Source organism: Staurois parvus, unplaced genomic scaffold, assembly GCF_062004578.1.
Source record: "Staurois parvus isolate SC_StPar_1 unplaced genomic scaffold, SC_StPar_1.0 ptg000635l, whole genome shotgun sequence".
In the NCBI taxonomy this organism is placed as follows: domain Eukaryota; kingdom Metazoa; phylum Chordata; class Amphibia; order Anura; family Ranidae; genus Staurois; species Staurois parvus.
Window position 1 is genome coordinate 1,672,351 of NW_028318431.1, and position 20,713 is coordinate 1,693,063.

General features: G+C 41.4%; 2 protein-coding genes across 3 annotated transcripts in view; both read right to left on the bottom strand.

Annotated features, from left to right (window-relative positions):
• The window catches only part of VEGFD (vascular endothelial growth factor D), a 68,637-nt gene extending 60,750 nt beyond the window's left edge, over positions 1–7,887 (bottom strand). Inside the window, exon 1 of the mRNA XM_089693632.1 lies at positions 7,398–7,887. Within this exon, the coding sequence (XP_089549758.1) occupies positions 7,398–7,484 (87 nt within the window). The 5' untranslated portion in view covers positions 7,485–7,887. The remainder of the gene's footprint in view (positions 1–7,397) is intronic.
• A 6,925-nt stretch (positions 7,888–14,812) lies between these two features.
• Positions 14,813–20,713, bottom strand: part of PIR (pirin) — a 69,235-nt gene continuing 63,334 nt past the window's right edge. For both annotated transcript variants that reach the window (XM_089693634.1, XM_089693633.1), the window contains 2 exons: positions 19,895–19,961; positions 14,813–15,789 (listed from right to left, as the gene is read on the bottom strand). In XM_089693634.1, coding sequence (XP_089549760.1) covers positions 15,674–15,789; positions 19,895–19,961 — 183 coding nt within the window. In that variant the 3' untranslated portion in view covers positions 14,813–15,673. The remainder of the gene's footprint in view (positions 15,790–19,894; positions 19,962–20,713) is intronic.

Sequence of the window (20,713 nt, forward strand, 5' to 3'; positions counted from 1 at the left end):
AAGGAAATCGGCATGTCACCCGATTTTTAAATCGTACGACTTCACTGTAAGTTGCACAATTTCAAAATCGGTGGCCGGGTTTAAATGTCAACTTCTCACTCTCAGGCCTGGTTCACACTGATGTGGTGCGGCACAACGCATGTGATTTGCATAGGAACCGCACCACCTTCCTGTGCAAAGCACATGTGATTTCTGTGCGGTGCACTTTGAGCCATACATTTTGTATGGATCAAATCGCACTGCATTTGCACCAAAATAGTGCAGGACACTTTTCTTTTTGTGCGCACCAGATTCTGCACAGTGCACTGTGTTTTGCAAACTAATTTTGGGGTGTTGTTAACTGAAAATACGCACCCGCAGCGGGTCGCATGAATGGGGTGTGATTATGATGCGGTGCAGAATACAAACTCTTCACCACATCAGTGTGAACCAGGGCTGAATCGCGAAAAGGATCGTCACGTTTGGATGCAGTGCGGGAAACTGTCATGGGATGCACCTTTCCCACACTGCATTCTGGTGTGAATCAGCCTTTAGTCAGTGGAACTATCTGCTCTACTTTCTATGTAAGTGGGCGGGAACTGAAGCGGGTGGGAGGGAGCTGAAGCCAGTAAGAATCGTCCGTGCCGCTTTCCATGAATCGAGTCGCAGCTTCCGTCAGAGTGTGTTATGATTCCCTTCGGGTGCCATCATGCATGCAGTTGTGTGCCACCTCTGGCATGGGTGTTGGAGATTGCCGACCCCTGCTATACATCATCGTAGCTTTTTATATCCTTTTTTTTTTTTTTTTCTAAACAGCTTGAATATGTTGAATTCCCTAAAAGAAAGTCTAGCACTGTCACCTGCCCTTTTACGTGCATGCGTATTGGTGTTTTCGTATGACTTACATCTGCCGAGTCAGGCACACTGTATTGTAAGATGTTGATGTCATGGAAATGAAATTTTTTTCTGGCTCATAGATTCATAACAAACTGTATTACACAATCTTGAGCCGGGGGATGGAAAACTAATCTGCTCAAGGGACATGTGTAAATTAATCCCACCACAAAAAAAGAAATAAAAACTGAATACCTTCTTGCATTGTCAGCAGTGCTAAGAATGTATACATTTTCTGAGATGATTTTACATTCTTAGTCATTTCCTCTTTCCTGACTTGCTATAGTTTATATATTTTTTTTTTAGTATCATTCACACAGAATGCAACAAGGCATCTTCTTGAAGTACAATAGCTGTCTTAGATTAGTGGACACATTGTCTGGTAATGTGTGGGGTAATCATTCACGTCTGGAATGTATACTTTTGCAGATGTGTTGATGACCGCAGTGCACAGAGCACTCAATAAAACCCTGGGCTTCACTTGTTAGAATGACTTCTCTGCAAAGGTTACACATACATTCAGGACATGTTGAGGTAAAAGGAATAGCATTTCAATTTCATCATATGAATATAAAATAATAACATGAAAAAATATATCTCCAAGTATACAGAACAATAGCAGAGTCTTGAACTGTGTTAGGTATTGATTACTGCAAAGGTATTGAGTTTAATTGATGCCCTTTATTGGTCAACTTTAAAGCATTATAAACCTTTCTACCTGCACCTTGTGTTTTTCGCCTGCATAGAATATGTCTTGATCATGTAGATTCATGATGTCATTTGTTGATCTGTATGGACAGTTTATAGTATTACCTTTACATTCTAGTGTTAGGAAATTGTTTGAAACATGAGGCATGGCACTGTACAGGTTAATGCATGACCTTTGTCTGCAGTCTGAGAACTGACACTTCCTGTGAAGAAACTATATCTCCCACAATCCGAGTCTCTCAGTTTAGTGCTGGTGCAGGTGAGAGCAATGAACAGAACTTACCATGTAGAAGAGATGAGCTTGTTTCATGTGACGCAACATAGAGAAATGGCTAGGCATGCATGTGAACCAAAACAAAAAGGTGCTTGTCCCACTGGCAGGGGCGGAGTGACCATTCGAGCACTTGGGCACTGCCCGAGGGCCTGGGGTCAGTAGGGGGCCCCATGAAATGCCCCTGGTACCTTTTTTATAGGCTTTTTTGAGTGTGGGCAAGGACACAGGGGCCCCATAATCCCCTATTGCCCAGGGGCCCCATGAGTTGTCAGTCCGCCCCTGCCCACTGGTGAATAAGAACAAGGTAGGTGATTTAATGAATGGAGATAGGGAAATCAGGCAGCCATGACACTACTGCAACCGCAACATGTGAGCCCATCGTTACAAGGTAAGACAAAAACAATTGAGTACTGTCCGTGATACTTTTTTTATTTGCACTAACATACAATTTTGAGGACAAGCTTTTGGGGTATGTCCCCTTCTTCCTTGTCCTCAAAATTGTATGTTAGTGCAAATAAAAAAAGTATCACGGACAGTACTCAATTGTTTCTGTCGCAAGTGCACTAATACGGCTACAATCACCTCGAGGTAAGACAAACAAATGATACAGGGATTATAACTACACCAATACCTAGTTAAAAGGACAAAAACATTTCAAAGTGTTCAATGCTGCTAAGATATAAAAGAAGCAAGCTTTTAGGCCTATTTGTAGGTCATTTCCACAGATATTCTACATTTCTGGAAATGGTTCAGAAATCCACATATTTATGCACAGTTACAAAAAGAAGCAATGAAATACAACTGTAAATGAAATCCAAACCCTCAAACACTTGAGTAGTAACGGCTCTGTAAGGTCTACAACAAAATGGCTGGGTTGGGACACAATGATGGAAGCAGGTGAGCAGCTGCCACCATTTTCAGCAAAATGTTGAGCATTTTTTTGTACTAGCGCTCAGACACATTTAGCTTTTTTGTTTGCTCAAAATGAGGAAAAAAGAAGAGTTATTTTCTGCCTCTAAAAGCTGAGCTTAAAATATGCATCTAAATGTTCTAATGTGTATGGACACATAGGATAACATTGAGCTGCTTCTACAGTCAAAATGCTAAAGTCCTCCAGAAGCATCATTTTTTTTAAGCCAGTGTGCATGTGATGAAAGCCAAACGTCATGTAAGTAACTGAAACATATTTGCATTTGTAACACATGCAGTCACTTTTGTGATACAGCCACTACTGCCAGACAACAGTGCTAGGTCTACGACCTCCATTGCAGCAGAGTTTGGTCAAGAAAAGCCTGGCACAGTGGTTAAGTGGTTGGCACAGTGGTTAGCACTTCTGCCTGGCAGCACTAGGGTCAGTGGTTCAAATCCCACACATGGTGCAACCCACCTGCAGTTTGCATGCTCTCCATGTGCCTGCCTGGGTTTCCTCCAGGCACTCCGGTCCCCTTCCACACTCCAAAGAGATGCAGGTAGGTTATTTGACTCCTGTCCAAAGTTAGGGACCTTAGACTGTAAGCTCTTTGAGGGAAGATACTGATGTGAATGTAGAGGATATATGTAAAGTGCTGCATAAATGGTCAGTGCTATGCAGGTATCTGTAATAATAAATTCCTAGTCAGTCGATTGTGTCCTTGACTGCACAACCACTCATCATTTCTCTGATTTCACTCTCAGCACATGTGCACTGCTGCACCACCTGATTGGTTAAGAGTGCTAGCTCTCCAAATCTGATGCCAGCTCTGCAGATATTCAATGAAACAAAAAAAGAACAATTCAAAACCTATATAGAATTAAAAGTGTTTTTTTTTCTTTTTAAAGAACATTCACGAAGCATATCATAGTTCTCATATTTTAGTATTCTTTGGGATAAAGGAAATATAGGTTATTTACCTAAAGTTGAAATCCTCATCAAAACATAACCAATCTGCAATCTACAATTCTGGGAAACCAAGATTATCAGGTGTAACACTAATTCTTGTTGAATTCCTCTTGGAAGGTTTTTTAGAATCTTAGAAACAAGGCCAACCATTAATAGTTGTAGCAGAACATTGGCACACTTAGGCTAAGTTCACACTAGCTTTGTTAGCAGGTGTTAGGTTACCTTCACACTTGACTTTATTTCTAACTCCTGCCAAAATGCCCCTATAGCCTTTGACAGGCGTTTGGGAAGCGTTTTTAATGCTCCCCAAACGCCTTATACGCATTTGGTGTTTGCAAAGCGCTACAACCACACCACAAACGCCTATGATGAAGTTTAATGGTATTAACGCCTCGAAAACGCTCTGCAAATGCCTGCCAGGCATTTGAGGAGTGTCACCATAGACTTGAATGCTTCAACTCCTCCTGACTGGACATGAGGCATCAGTTTTGCCGCGACGCAACGCTGACGCTTCAGTGTGAACAGCACTGTGTGCTGCCATGTGCAGAGTTTTCATAGGCGTTTGAGAAGTGTTAAAAACGCTTCCCAAATGCCTGTCTGATGCCCTGTACACACTATAAGAAAATCGTACAAAAATTTTCATACGAGGAACGATCGTCTGATAATCGGATCGTTAGTATACAGCTTTTGAGAGCCGATCACGACAATTCATGCGTCAATATCCGAAGGGACAAGAGTGAAAAATGTTATTGTACGATACCAGATAGTATGATTTTCATTTAATCAGTACAGTAGTCATCTAAAAATACAATACAAATACAATACATGACATAACTTTCAAAATTCTTTTCTTCCATACGAAAATTTTCATATCTTTAGTAACCTTTTCACTTTCGATGTGAGACTAGCAAACGAAAAAATGGGCGATCGTTCGTCCGATATTCTCATTGTGTGTACGGGGCTTTACACTTGGTACCGAAACATTAAAAAGTTAAGCATCAGTTGTAATGTTTTCATAATCTGAGCTGAGATTAATGTTTTTGTGTATTCATTTCATGTAATAAATGTGAGGTGCAGAGACAAAACAAACTGAAATGACTGGCAAAACTGCAGCAATTTCTAGAATCCATCAAATATGAAAAGCACCAATTACAAGATGATTCCCCCGCTGATGAGAAGAACTAGGTACAGAGTTCCTTGCACAAAACAGTCAAAAGGAAATAGAACACAAGGTACTGGACATACAGTGCTGAAATTAGTATTTTATGTACTAGGATATACTGATTCCAATGCTTTTTTTCTATTAACTATTTATTTCAGGTACTTATATAGCACTGTAGATTTTACGCAGCGCTTCACATATGTATTGTACGTTCACATCAGTCCCTAACCCTCATGGGGTGTACAATCTAAGGTCCCTAACTTACATTCATACATACACATACTAGGGCCAATTTAGACAGGAGCCAATTAACCTACCAGCATGTCTTTGGGGTGTGGGAGGAAACTGGAGTATCCAGAGGAAACCCACGCAGGCACAGGGAGAACATGCAAACTCCAGGCAGGTGGTGCCGTGGCTGGGATGCGAACCAACGACCCTAGTACTGCCAGGTGGAAGTGCTAACCATTGAGCCACTGTGCAGAAAGACGAATAAACAACTATATTTACCTATTATTAAAAGGCAATGCTGGATTTGGACACATTAATCTGAATTTATACACAACTAAACATTCAGTATAAGTAATTTTTCTGTAATATGGGACGAAGGTACAATTGATTCATATCCTTCCACCCACGGAATACCCATCTTGATACCACTTAACATTCCTGCATGCATCTCTTATGAGCTGTAACATTCATGATCAAATAGTTTACAAGTACTGTAGATCAAACTTCCTATCAGTCTGTATGCAGGAGCAAAAAACAGCGCTTTTCACTGATCTGAACACAGTTGCATTGTTTTCTATGGAACAATGCACACAGCTGCGTAGAGATCAATAATACAGCAATGTGTACAGAGCAGCAAAATAAAAATAGAAAATGTTATATTTGATTGCACTAACTTACACACACATTCGTGCATATGCGTATATTCCCAATGGGAAGAAAATGGAGAATTTTACACAAGTACAGTATATGCTTACGTACATTTCTGCAATGTTTTAATGGCTAAATGGTTAGCACTTCCGCCTGGCAGTACTAGGGTCGCTGGTTCGAATCCCAACCCCGGCACCACCTGCCTGGAGTTTGCATGTTCTCCCTGTGACTGCGTGGGTTTCCTCCGGGTACTCCGGTTTCCTTCCACACTCCAAAGACATGCTGGTAGGTTAATTGGCTCCTGTCTAAATTGTCCCTAGTATGTGTATATATGAATGTGAGTTAGGGACCTTAGATTGTACGCTCCTTGAGGGTTAGGGACTGATGTGAATGTAAAATATATATATGTAAAGCACTGCGTAAATTGATGGCGCTATATAAGTACCTGAAATAAATAAATAATAAAAACATTTTACTCAGGATCATTCTCAAGATCTTGAGTATAAACTTCAGTAAATTATTATATCCATGTACAAGAGGCCTTAAAAGCAAATTGGAAGTGGAAAATTTCCATAATTATTAATACCATTAAAGATTTTGGTCCAGTTTTTACACAATCCTACATGTTGTAACCTTGCAAGCTAGCCCTTTGGGTATGAAGCCAAGTGTATCAAGTATCAGTACTTCATAATGCTTGATTTGACATTTCCCAATCTTCATGTGGTCACTTAGCACCTATAACGTCTGTAATTTCTTTCTTATGAGGCAAGTAAAATCAATGGTACAAAATGTGCAGTAAAAATTGTTCTATAGCCTCAGCCAAGGGCTATTTTTTGAAATAACTGAATACTTGCCAACATATACCAGCATACAGATATTTTCTGATAACCAAGTCTACAACTTTGTGTTACATTCTAGTGCTTCTTAATTGTCAACCACTACTTATACCCTGCATGGTGGTTCTGTAAATCTGAGTTAAATCAGATTTAATATTTCTATACTCATTCATTCCTAGACTGTAAGCTCAAAAGAGCAGGGCCCTCGAACCCCTCGTGTATTGTTTTGTTACTGTATTGTCTCATGTACTGTCCCCCACTATAATGTACAGCGCTGAGAAAACCTTTTGGCACTATATACTGTATAATAATAATAATAATACTGGAAAAATATATAAATAAATAAATGGATGATTCTAGCTCTACTGAGAAAATAAAGGTAATTGCTGCCATATTAAACTAATTTCCTACCTTTTTTTGTTTTTCATTTGGATAGTCATAGTAACCCAATTATGATTTATTTCCATACAGTCAGGGCCATTATTATATTACTGGGTATACTTAGACAATGTAAAGTAACACATAGCAGCCAGTCAGAATTCAACTCCTCCTGGGTTTGGCTACAATAAACTGAAATTGTATTCCTTAGATATATAGATTATTACACTTTCTACAACATTGCAAGAGTGGACTACTTTAGCACAGCATCCTTTGTACGTGGTGTGAACAGCATAACCTGACAATCAGAGGCAGTGACTGGCACATTGGTTAGGAGCTGTCAGTCTTTTATACATACAGTCCTACAAGGCATCCACACTTCGGATCTCCAAAAGGAACACATGTCCTTACCTTAACACGTCCACTGTCGAAATCAAATGCTTGAAGAAGATGCAAAGACACCACCAAAATGCTTGCAACACCCCGCAAACAGGTCATATTGGCGTGAAGTGTTCCAGTAAAAATTAGGCACTGGATAACGAGCAGCTACAGATACCTATTTTAATGTACATGGTGTTAAAAGTCCCTTAAAGAAAACAGACAGATTGCTGACAGCCACTCCAGTAATTGCTGGAATAGATAATTGCTGGCCAGAAATAGAACAGCTGGAAAATGACTTATGTAGTTTTCAGTCGCTTTCCTCTCTTTTGAATCATCATGCAATGAAATAGGCAAATAAGGATAGGTGTTCCAGCAAATCCAAACAGTACCTAAGTAAAATGGAGCAAGTCTCAGGACATTATCCCTGGAGACAGAAGAGGAACTGATATTTGCAGCAGGGCAAAGCAATAATCCAAACTGTGTATTGAAAGTTTCTTCACAGCATTCAAGGAAGCATGTGTGTTAAATGTGATACAGAGCTTGGCAGTAAAGGCAGTTAGACTTTGGCTTCTCTCCCATTTCGGCTCACAACAGATGACAATAGCCAATAGCTTTGCAGGATTCCTTACAAATAAGTTACTGCTGATCTCCTTACATCAATCCTGGATACCCGAGATTGATGGCTCTATCTGGACAGTGATACAAATCAGTATGACATCATTCAGAAAATGCAAATGGATGAACCTCTGCTATTATTATTATACAGGATTTCTATAGCACCAACAGTTTGCGCAGCACTTTACAAAATGAAGGTAGACATTAATGTTACGATACAATTCGGTACAAGAGGAAACAGAGGGCCCTGCCTGTTAGAGCTTACAATCTAACTATGTCATTAGTTGTGGAAAACCAGAAGTTGTGGCTAGTAGTAGTTGGCCACTTTTAGCTGGACTTCTTTTTTAATGTTGAAGATGTTTTCTTGCTTATTCAAACAGCTTCTTCAGGTCTGAAGTTCTGTTTTAGTGAATGTCAGGAACATACTCCAGCCACTTCCAGCTCAAGCCGATGTACCACAAGTGACGGAGTGCACTAATGTGAACAGGGCCAATTGAAATAAATGGGTTTCTATTTGTTGAACATTGGGGTAGATTTACTAAAACTGGTGCATGCAGCTGTGCATGATAGCCAATCAGCTTCTAACTTCAGCTTGTTCTAATTAAGCTTTGGCAATAAAACCAGGACAATAAAAACTTTAGTTTCTAATCCCAGAGGAAGCATGATACAGGGAAACGCGTTGGGCGGAGCCAGAGCATCATCACAACCAGGCTGGCAGGAGTGTCCCGTGGCTGTGCGGTGGCTTTGTTTTACCGCTTTGCATTTCCTTATGATTGCAAGAATTTTTTTTTTTTAACTCTAGATTTTACATTATTGCGCTATGAGCCTTCTTGCTCTTTTATATCTGATGTTCTGCCATTGCTGGAGAGCATTTGGTGACTAGTAGGTGGCATTGTGGCTGAGATATTACCTTGCTGCGGAGCATTGGCTACTGAATCTTGCCTACGGGGTCACTGAAAAACCTAGCTATCTGGAGGCGAGAGCATTAGAACAGTGATTTGTAAAGCACACAGCACTATTAATCTCATCATTTATAGATCATCTTTGTCTGGTAAGAAGCTGTGTCATTTGAGAAGCCCCTTTGAGCACTGGAGCACTTTGTGTGATATGAGCACCTGGCATCTTTAGACGTGCACTACAGACTTATTTTATGAATTCATTTTTTATTGAACTTTATGCACATTTTTTGGAGGTTGCTTAATTTACGTGCTCATATATGATGGGTCTTATATATTTTCATAGTGATTATGTTTGTCAGTGAGCACAATATGTGTTCAGCACATTTGTTTTTTTTAGGATTGTTTGATAATCACTAGGGTTCTATGAGACAGCACATCTACTTTCTATTATATTTATGAATACAGTATTCAGGATTTATTTAGGTGCAGCAGTCTGATATTTATTCATTTATTTTTACCTAGCATGAGGTTCATACTATAGTTTAATAAAACCAGGAAGCTTCACCAGCTTTTGCACTCTCCAGTTTTAAACAACAGTCCCCTCTGTCTTATCTAGGTGTAAGTAAGAGAAAACGCTCAGGTGTGAACAGGGTCTTATAGCAACACATGCAATTCAGTCACTTTGGGCAGGCCATACATTAAACAATTTCCCTTTACAGGTGTACCTTGGTTTACAAACCTAATTCGTTCTGCTGGACTTTTTGTATTTCAAAAAATTTGTAAACCGAAACATGGTTTCCTATAGGAATGCATTGAAAACCAATGAATCTGTTCCGGAGGTCATAAAAAAGTAAAACAAAGTATTTTATCTGTTCAAAACTCTTTATAAAGTGCATTTTAAAGACAAATACTGTACAGGGACATGATTAAAAATTAATTCATAAATGCATTGGAAACCAATTAATCTGTTCCAGAGGTCAGAAAAAAAGTCAAAAAAGGTCTTATCTGTTCAAAACTCTTAATAAAGTGCACTTTAAAGGCATAAATACTGTACAGGGACATGATACAACAAAAAAAAATGTGTAAATGCATTGAAAATATTGAAAACCAATTAATCCGTTCCTATTGCAAAAACAATGTGTAAACTGAGGCATTATTTCCAATGGATTTTCATTCGTAAACCTAAAATTACATTAACCAAGGAGTTTGTAAACCGAGGTACGCCTGTAGATCTACCAAACCCATATTATACGAGGTTAAACCTAAACACTTTCAATTTGTATACAATCAGGCAGGCCCTTATTCTACATAAGTTGAAGGAAAATCTAAAGGAAATTGAACAAGAAAATTGTATAATGTATGGCCGGCCAGCTTTAGCCTAGTGACCATTAAATCTCCTCTAGCACAGGATTAGTGTCCCCTTTTTAATTCTCTGTCTCTAACATGATGCTGCATTAAGTCAAATTTCTCTTGACATTGTTTTGTGCCACAAACAGTTTTTTTTGTATAATCTTTATTTATAGTTTTCTAAGTACAAAGCAAATATTAGGAACAAATATAATAGGGCACATAACTGGGAGTTGACATTCCCACAACAGCAGTTACAATATGTAGTTCATCACCAAAGAAATTCACATTACCAAAAAGTACTGTATTTTTCGCTCCATAAGACGCGCCTAGGTTTTAGAGGAGAAAAACAAGAAAAAAATATTCTGAACCAATGGACTGCAGACACAGTACAAGAGATGACCAGAGACTGTGGACATGGTACAGGAGATAACCAGAGACTGCGGACACGGTACAGGAGATGACCAGAGACTGCGGACACAGTACAGGAGATGACCAGAGACTGCGGACACAGTACAGGGGATGACCAGAGACTGTGGACACAGTACAGGGGATGACCAGAGACTGCGGACACAGTACAGGAAATGACCAGAGACTGCGGACACAGTACAGGAAATGACCAGAGACTGCGGACATAGTACAGGGGATGACCAGAGAATGCAGACACGGTACAGGGGATGACCAGAGACTGCGGACATAGTACAGGGGATGACCAGAGACTGCGGACACGGTACAGGAGATGACCGGAGACTGCGGACACGGTACAGGAGATGACCAGAGACTGCGGACACGGTACAGGAGATGACCAGAGACTGCAGACACGGTACAGGAGATGACCAGAGACTGCAGACACAGTACAGGAGATGACCAGAGACTGCGGACTCAGTACAGGAGATGACCAGAGACTGCGGACACAGTACAGGGGATGACCAGAGACTGCGGACACAGTACAGGGGATGACCAGAGACTGCGGACACAGTACAGGGGATGACCAGAGACTGCGGGCACAGTACAGGGGATGACCAGAGACTGTGGGCACAGTACAGGAGATGGCCAGAGACTGCGGATATAGTACAGGGAATGACCAGAGCCTGCGGACATAGTACAGATGACCAGAGACTGCAGACAGTGCAGGGGATGACCAGAGACTGCAGACAGTAAAGGAGATGACTAGAGACTGCAGACCTTTGGGGAGGGAGGGGGAACGGGTACCTGAATTTGACAGGTACCTGCTCCCACTTCCGCTGATTTGTCCTTCCTTCTTCTTCCCGCGGCGGCTTCTGTGACAGCCGGGTGCCCACTGCGCATGCGCTTTGTGAATGGCCCGGAGCCTTCTGGGACCTGTCATGTGTCCCAGAAGACGCCGGACCATTCACAAAGCGCAGCGCTTCTCACGCATGCGCAGTGGGCACCCGGCTGTCACAGAAGCCCCCGCAAGAAGACTGCAGCGCTGGAGCGAGGAACAGGTAAGGTCCTGCAGGAGAGAAGAGCTGAGCGGCCGGCCTGATATTCTGACATGGTGGCGGCAGAAATACCGGACCGGCCGCTTTACATTCGCGCCATAAGACACACTGACATTTTCCCCCCTTTTTTTGGGGGAAAAAAGTGCGTCTTATGGAGCAAAAAATACGGTATATATTTACAGTAGGTACATCATATGTGATATGCTTGAATTACACACAAGGGAACAAACATTCCCCAGAGATACTCCAGTGCATACCTAAGTGCTGTAGTGGAGTGCCACATTGCAATAATAAAAAGAAAGAAGATAAAACACAAGCAGAAATAAATCAAAAAAGGATACAACTGACCTGTCTTATCCGTATGACCTCAGCTGTACCTCCCCGCTAGTGAATAGGGTGGCTAAGCCATGAGGTACCTCCTCAAAGTGACTGGCCATCGAAATGTGCCCACTTAGTCATAGTAAGGCGACAGCAATAGAGTCAGCAGAACTAAAGTGTATCCAGAGAGGACACTAACAAAACTGAACTCTACCTAATCTCCCACCATAGCTGGTCATATAGAGCCAAAAGCTAGAGAAAAAATTAAGTCCATTGGTTCATCTGGACAAGTTGTTGGAAGGAAGGATCAGCTAGGACTAGTAAGGCGATATGCATGCTAGAGGGGGTCGTATCAGAGCCAGTGGTATACTGCTGCCAGTGTGCCCAGATTAAATGAAAGTGGGCCTTTGTGTCCCTACATGTAGCTACCCATTCCTTGGCCTCCATGATCTCAGTGACCTTCTTAATCCAGTCCCCATGACTACAAATGAAAGAGCTTTTCCAATGTATCAGAATTAAACGCTTAGCTGCATTAAGCATGGGAGGAAGAGCACTACATTTATAATAAGCTAATGGAACAGTGGGGACATGGAGCAAGAAGGGACTCATGAGGGGGAGGTCTACCTCCAGAATCTCAACTATGCAGTCCTGTATCATTTCCCAGCAGGGCTTGACATATAGAGGAGCGTACCCTTCTGACCACATCCTCTCCAGCATAGGTCAGAGGAAGGCGGGTAAATCCAGGAAGGGGCCGTGGGCACTCGGTACCATCTGGTTAACAGTTTATAATTATTCTCTTGTGTTTTCGTATCTATATTGTTAGAATGAGTCAGCTGCTTTTCAGTGAACTCGCACTGTAGGTCCTGTTCCCATTCCCTGATGTAACTCTGCTTAGGTTGAGAGGCAGTAGAGAGTAGCAATTTATATAAGACTGAGATTAGGTGTGGGGTAGGGTCAGGGGCTGCCCACAGATGTTAAAACGCCATTACAGTGGACCTAGTCTGGGAGAGGAGCCCGAGTGTAGAAAAAGTGGGGAAGTTGGCAGTAACGCCATACGTCCAGAGGAAAGTAGCCATATCCCTCCCTAAGGGAATCTAGAAAAATAAAAGGACCCTCTTCTACGAATTTGGCAAGACTAACAGCCCCTTCCCGAGTCCATTAACCTGAAGAATGTTAACTACTCCCTGGGGGAAAACCATAGGAAGCCCCCCACTGGTGCCAATGGGGACACTGGAGGCACCAGTGAGTGGGAGCCCTTCAATGCATCCCACACCCTAAAGCAGGGGTGTCCAAACTATGGCCCTCCAGGTGTTGAGGAACTGCAAGTCCCATGAGACCTTGCAAGACTCTGACATCCACAGGCAAGACACACAGAGGCAGAGGCATGATGGGACTTGTAGTACTTCAACAGCTGGAGGGCCATAGTTTGGACACCCCTGCCCTAAAGGTATGGGTAGTTAGAGGAGAAACCAAATCAGAAAGTCCTCCCTTATTTACCCATGAAGCATATGATAAATTACGCCAAGCCATTGTTTTTTCCTAAAGGGACTTGAAATTTCAAAAAAAGAGTAAAACCACCAGATTAGAATCCGCTGAAGTGCAACTGCTCTGTAGTATAGTTTTATGTCAGGTATGTTAACAGGCGTTGAAGCTCAAGAAAGAAGCATTTGGGCAGGGGAACAGGCACCATCTGCATGAAGAATAAAATTCTGGGTAGAATCATCATCTTAATTATGTGGGTACGGCCTAACCAAGTTAAGGACGCCCTATTCCATGACTGAAGATCGTGAATCTCTGACTTAAAGTAATTTATCTTAAAGTTGGACACCTGGCCATAAGTCTGCAATTCCACCAACAGGTTTGGGAACGAGACAAGGGGATCTGTGATATAGAACAAAATATCATCCACATATGCGGAAAGCTTATGTTCTGTGGCACCCACTGTGAAACCCTTGATGTCTGAGTTTGTTCAAACTCTGTGGAGCAGGGGTTCCAAGGTAAAGGCAAACAAGAGAGGTGAAAGGGGACACCCCTGTCTCGTGCTATTCCAGATAGGAAACGTCAAAGACAAGGATCCATTAACCTTAACCTGGGCAGTGGGCAAGACAAAGTGCAGAAATCCAACTAAGCATATGAGGACCAAGACCCAACTTCAGACCAAGACCCAACGTACAGCCACGAGGAAGTGCCAATCAAATGCTTTCTCTGCATCAGTAGTAAGCACTAGGTAGGGAGGGGGTTGATGTCACATTTGGACCCAATGAATAAGCTGGATTTCTCTAACTGAATTATCCCTTGCCTCCCGGCCAACTATGAACCCGGTCTGATCAGAGTGGATTATCAAAGGAATTAAGTGTTTCAGCCGATTGGGAAGGATCTACAGAGAATATCTTCAGGTCAGTGTTCAATAAAGAAATCGGCAGGTAATTTTAAGGTAAAATATGGTCCTTCTCTTCCTTTGGGAGAACAATGACATGTGCCAGGAGGGAATCCAAAGGGATGCGGCCTCCGGAAGCATAGGAATTGAAGTACTTACACATATGTTTTTGGAGCAGTGGGAAAAATGTCAAGCAGTATGCCTTAATATAGCCATCAGGACCGGGGCTTTTCCAGTAGGGAAGGGATTTCACAGTAAGTAACAATTCCTCAGTGGTTATAGGTAACTCAGGAACAGTGTTTTTATAAATGCATTGCTCAATTTGACTTAACCTGGGAACTAACAGACACCAATTAGTTAAATAATCCTATTTAAAAGTTCTATTACTTCATTGAAACATTCTTTAAAAAAAAAGGCTTATACAGATTAAAGCATTTGACAAATACATTTATTTTCTCTTTACAGTACATAAGATAGCAACATATAAAAGTAACTTTGGTATATAAAAGAGCTGGCTTAAATGCATTTAAATTGCTAAATATGACACAATAGACCCATAACCTCACACAGAACATGATTTTAAAAAATGTAACATCAATGAGGTATAAGGCTCAGCATGCCTCCTACCATCACTGCTTCCTTTCTGACTAAGTGAAAGAACATTAATTCAACTAGAAGATATTTGCTGCCTCGTAAAAAGTACATTAGAGTACAAAAAAAAAACAAAAACACAAAAGCAAAGCAAAATAGATAATTACTGAATTGTTATGAGAATAAGATCTGGCATCTTAGCTACCATCTTAACAGGGGTATTGAGTGGTCACATATTTACCAGATTTGACTATACATGTTTATGCCCAAATCTAAAGGGGCCATACAATATCTGACCGGAGCTGGAATGCCTAGCCCTAACATTTAAATCCATGTGGCTATTAATCATCTGCAGCCAGTCTGTCTCATCACTGCTGCTTTCAAAGCTGAGCTTAGACTTTGGACCAACATCAGATTTTCTTTGAAAGTTAATGAGCTGAGGGCTATAAATCATTGAACTTGCTGGCAGAGAAGAACCTCTATAAGACCAGTTACAAAAAGACTTGGGAATGATCTTGACAATGAGGAGTCTTCTTTTTCCAAAAACCGTGGACATATGCTAGTACTGAACACATGCAGCAACCATACACACAAACTAAACTATTATTAGCAATAACAATTCCCAATCATCTATGACAGGATTGCCTAGTGTATCTTATCTACAACCGAAGCCTCAGTACTTAGGATCTGCCCATTTTATCTGTTCCCGATCTTTGATTTCCATGTGTTAGCCTTTTCAAATCCATTTTTGCAAAGGTTGTAATCTTCAATTGTCTGTGCAATTTCCTCTCGTGTGTTCATCACATACGGACCTAGCAAGTTAAAAGTAAAGTTAAATAAAGATCATATCTAATGACACAAGAAATGTTTCATTTAGCTTGAATGTACAGTATGTATTCTGGAAAGTACTGTGGAATCTGCTGTCTATAAATTAGTTAAATGAACTCCTGGAGACAACACCCTCACTTATAAATTTAAAAGGCTAGGTAATGCAGGCCATAGACGGGCCGTTTATCGGCCGAATTGTCGGCCGATAAATGAAAAATTGGTCAGCCCGGTTGCTGATGCTGCCACCAATGTCCATGAAAAACATCAGTTTTTCATGGATTTTCCAGCATGATCGATAAAAATAGGCTATATCGTCTATAGCCTGCATAAGGCTGGGTGAGCCTGCTGCAGTGTGAGGTCCAATCAAGCTGAAATCTGTAAGACTGGGTAATGGTCAGCAAATGTCTATAGCAGCTGTTCTAAGCCATGGTTTACACTGTGTCGGCTTAAAGGATAAGGTCACTGTTCGAACAGAAATAATAAATGCACATTTTTTGCAAGTAAAAAAATGTGTATTTATTATTTTTTGTGTTAGGAGCCTGGAAACCATTGCACCATTGATCATCAGATTACTGATGCCATGTAGGTCTCCTGCAGACTGTCGGTGTATCTCCTTGCTCATACATCCCACCATACGGGCAAGCCGATACTTGCTGATAGGAAGACTCAATGAACTATCACAGTGCTCACAGCTCCATGGTAGTCCACTGACTACAAGCCAACAGCCGCTAAGGCTGTCAGGACTTGTACTCCTTTCATTCACAGAACACTGTGAATGAATGATGTGGCTGTGTGGGCAGAGGCCTGCATGGCCACGCTGTTTTTAAAAAGTGACAGCAAGTACATGGAAATTCTCCCCTTACTCCTGTCATGGTAGGAAGGCAAATTGGGCAGCAGCTGCAGGATCGGGAACATGCTACATATTCCACCTAAAAACCGGTGGAACATGTAACATGTTCCCAAAGGTCAACTTATTCTTTAAAGATTATCCTTAGAAGTGGTGGGTGCATTAGTTTTCTTTGTTATTTTTTTCTCTTCATTTTCACCTGGTGATCTTGCAAATTACACATTTCCTGTCAATACTTTTTTCTCCACTGTATCTATGGGGACAGCCATGGTTGTCAAGTTGGACCCCCAACATGTCTGCGTTTGTTCACCTCCATTACATGGTGAAGTGAAAGGGACATTTAATTTCTATCAAAATCAGCAGCTGTTTTCTGTATTTGCTGAAAATGTTCTGAAAATAGGAAAACTACAAAGGTCTGGTAAGCTACAATATATTCAATTTTTTGTTTTTAGATATGTTTCCGTTCTTGTGTCTCTGTTTCTATATAGCAAAGGAAGCTATCCTCTTAGACTACATTGACACCTACAAATTTGCCCAACAGTGTTTACATGAGAGAACCCCAGTAGGGGTTCCCAGTGTTTAGCTGCAGGAGGCAGCCCCACTGAAAGCAATGGGAGGTTGCTGGCTCCCACAGCGAATTGTGGCCGCTCGCATGTAATCGCTATGCAGCAATCACCTGCGAGTGATCGACTCTGAGTGTAGCCAGTCTGTGTCCTGATCACTTGCAGGTGACTGCTGCACAGCATGCGAGCATTTGTGATTGGCTGCAGGAGCCCGCAGCTCCCGCTGTCAGGCCTATTGCCAAGTGTGAATGTGGCCTAAATGATGTCTCCGCACAATGGTATTCTGAAGACCTCTAGCAAAACCTCTTATCTTTCTTTTCTTCTTGTGTTAATAACAGGACTTGACCAGGGGCGGACTGACCATTTGGAAACTCGGGCACTGCCCGAGGGCCCGGGGTCAGTAGGGGGCCCCATGAGATGCCCCTGGTACCTTTTTCATAGGCTTTTTTTAGTATGGGCAAAGAAACAGGGGCCCCATGATCCCATATTGCCCGGGGGCCCCATGAGTTGTCAGTCCGTCCCTGGACTTGACACAGCTTCCTATAACACAAGTGCTAGCTTTAATAACTGGTATGCTGGACAGCTCGCAGAGCATTCTATCACTTTAGCAGGCTGGAGACCAGCTCCACAAATTTGTGAGCATTCTCCTACCATCAATTATTTACATAGGAAGGGTGCAAGAGATCCATCACTAACAGGTTAGTTCCTTTTGATGCCAACCCAGTTAACAGTCCCTATACCTGTACTATGTGTTAAGAAACCTGAATTTTTAAATTAAAGCGAAACTTCACTTTTGTTGAGGAAAAAAAAAATTCCCCTACGGGGGATCTATGTGCAATGCAGGGATTTTGACAAACTGCAGAGTCCTACCTTTTGTTACTCTGCACAAGGGCACTGACAAACTAACAGCTATTTCTTCAGAGTGAATCTGTATGGGAGAGGATTCATAATTTTCCCATCAGCTGCTGCACCTGCAGGGCTTTAATGAGGAAAATTACAGGAGCTGAATCCCTTTAGATTTGATTCCCTTTGGGAGTTTCTCACCAAAAATGACATTTTTGTTGCAGGGGATACGAAAAATCTGACTTGAATCTAGTGCAGACTTCTGGGAAAATCTGTAAGCCACTCAAGAAGGAAATTACATTTTTAGGGGGGCTTCCATACACCAACTGTGTACAGAATGCCTCCAGGTAGCCATACTGCATTGCATTTTAAAGAAAATGACAGGGATGCAGATTGAAAAGGAAAGGTAATTTTGAATAACATTCAATTACAATATGACTCAATTCATGAGCCACAATTGTATACGCTATATTATTATTTTTTTTATTTGCTATTTTTTTTCCCAGGAAAAGGGGAAGTTCTGCTTTAAAGATTGGTCCCCCGCTCCCCATTAAGGATTGGCACCTTTGGGGAGCGGGGGGAACGAGTACCCGAATTTGTCAGGTACCCGCTCCCACTTCCGCTGCGATCACCTAGGCAATCGGAAACGGAAGTTGTCACAGCCGGGTGCCCACACTGAAGATGCTGGCCTCCGGGAATACAGGACGGCTGGTGAAAAGGGCTGCGGCGGGGGCAACGCGGGATCGTGGTGAGTGGCTGTTTTTTAAAAGTCAGCAGCTACAGTTTTTGTAGCTGCTGACTTTTATTTTTTTACAGAGTGAGTGGAACTCCGCTTTAACTTGTGTTATGTTTAGTGAAGTAACTTCCTCCAGGAGGTCAAGTCTCTTCATTGGTTGTAGTGCTGTAGAATAATAAAGGAAGGTGCCTAAATGGCTGTGGGGCTCCAGACATACTATGCAAATAATGATTTACTGAAAAGTCAGTGCTCGCATGCTCCACTCCCAATTTCTAAAAATGGAGCAAAATATGTGTAAAGCAGAATCTACAGCCATGGATGGAGTTGGATTTGTTTTAATGACAAAGTATAAAATCGGTAAGCCATGAATCAGTTAAAAGACATAGATGACCCTTTCAGAAAGTTCGAGGAGCACTGTTTTCAAACCTCAATGTGACAAATAGACTATGTCTGTTTATTTAGTACTTCATGTCTTAGAGACTATCAATAGTCACTGGTTAAAACACATCACTTTAGACAGAGCTCTTCAAGATGTTCTGCACACCAATGACTTGGAACACACTGTTTACAGAGACATTATCATGTGACCTTAAATGGAACAACATGGCAGACAGCTGTGCAGACTGTTAACCTTGAACACTAAAATACAAATAAAAGGGCAATAATTGTGGCTCATTCTTCAGTCAAAGCCAAGACTGTGACCTCAGCCATTTAACAGCATATCTTACACAATAGGAGGATTTAATACCTTGCAATATCTTGGTTTCTAAAACAAAAATGCAGTAATAGTCTTGCTGCAATATGAATTATCTCTGTACACCGAACCTGAAAGTAAAACTGGACAAACAATATCTGCTAATCTGTCCTTTAACACAACTGTATAGCACTGTGTAACACAGGCTTTTTTACTATTACATCTTAATGTCTTATACAGTACCCTATAATGTTCTGTTGATTTGCTATAATGAACCTTCTGTATGATATTTATATACTCTATATCCAGAAATCACTGTAATAACCCTTATCTGTATATTTTCTTGTATACTTACATGTTACTTAAAGCCTTCCTTGAAAAGAAAAAAAAAAGCCAAATTTCTTACCATGCTGCACAACTGGCTCATTAATGGGCTCTCCAGCAATCAAAACAAAGTGGGCCAGTTCATCGTCCTGCAGTAAAAATGTATACATTTAGACTTGTTTATTAATTGTTCGTGAATTCTTAGTAACTCTATCAGACGTTCCACTAGACAGTGGTCATGTGGTCTATAGACCTGAACTCAAGGCAGATCACACTCATTAATAAAGGAAACATCATGAAGGAAACCTGGAGGCTGCCATTGTTGAGCTTCTTCTAAAAATGCTAGGCTACTGGCTTTCATGCTGATCCTCCGAGTTACTAACCCAGATCAAGTGTGCAGCTCAAGAGTTTTTACTTTCCCCTGACTTTTCTTTATTCCAGGACAGTGACCCAATAGATACAGAAACTATAGGATCAGCATAATGGACTTCCAAATAGCATCTCCAGAAGGGCTGCATTAATGGCAGCACTCAAAATTCTCCCATGACAGGTTTACTTTGGTTTTTCACTAAGCTGAGAATTTACTGGGCAACCCGGATGATGCGCAAAGGCTTCATTACACCAAGTTGTGCTCTCCTATTTATTGTATTATGCCAAAAAGGAAATAATCAAATTCTTCCCTGTGGCTTTGTGGGAAAATTAAATTAATGCTGTACTGCCTATGTATAAACTGACATATATCCACAGAAATTGTCCTAAGACATAATATAGGATTTGGCAGCCATGGACGGCCCAGTGATTGTGTTTCCCTTCCTCTATATGATGCCTTAACATAGATGCTGACTGCTAGCGCCTAATTAGGGTTTTGTTCATTTTTGTCTATTATTCTGGGCCTACTTTA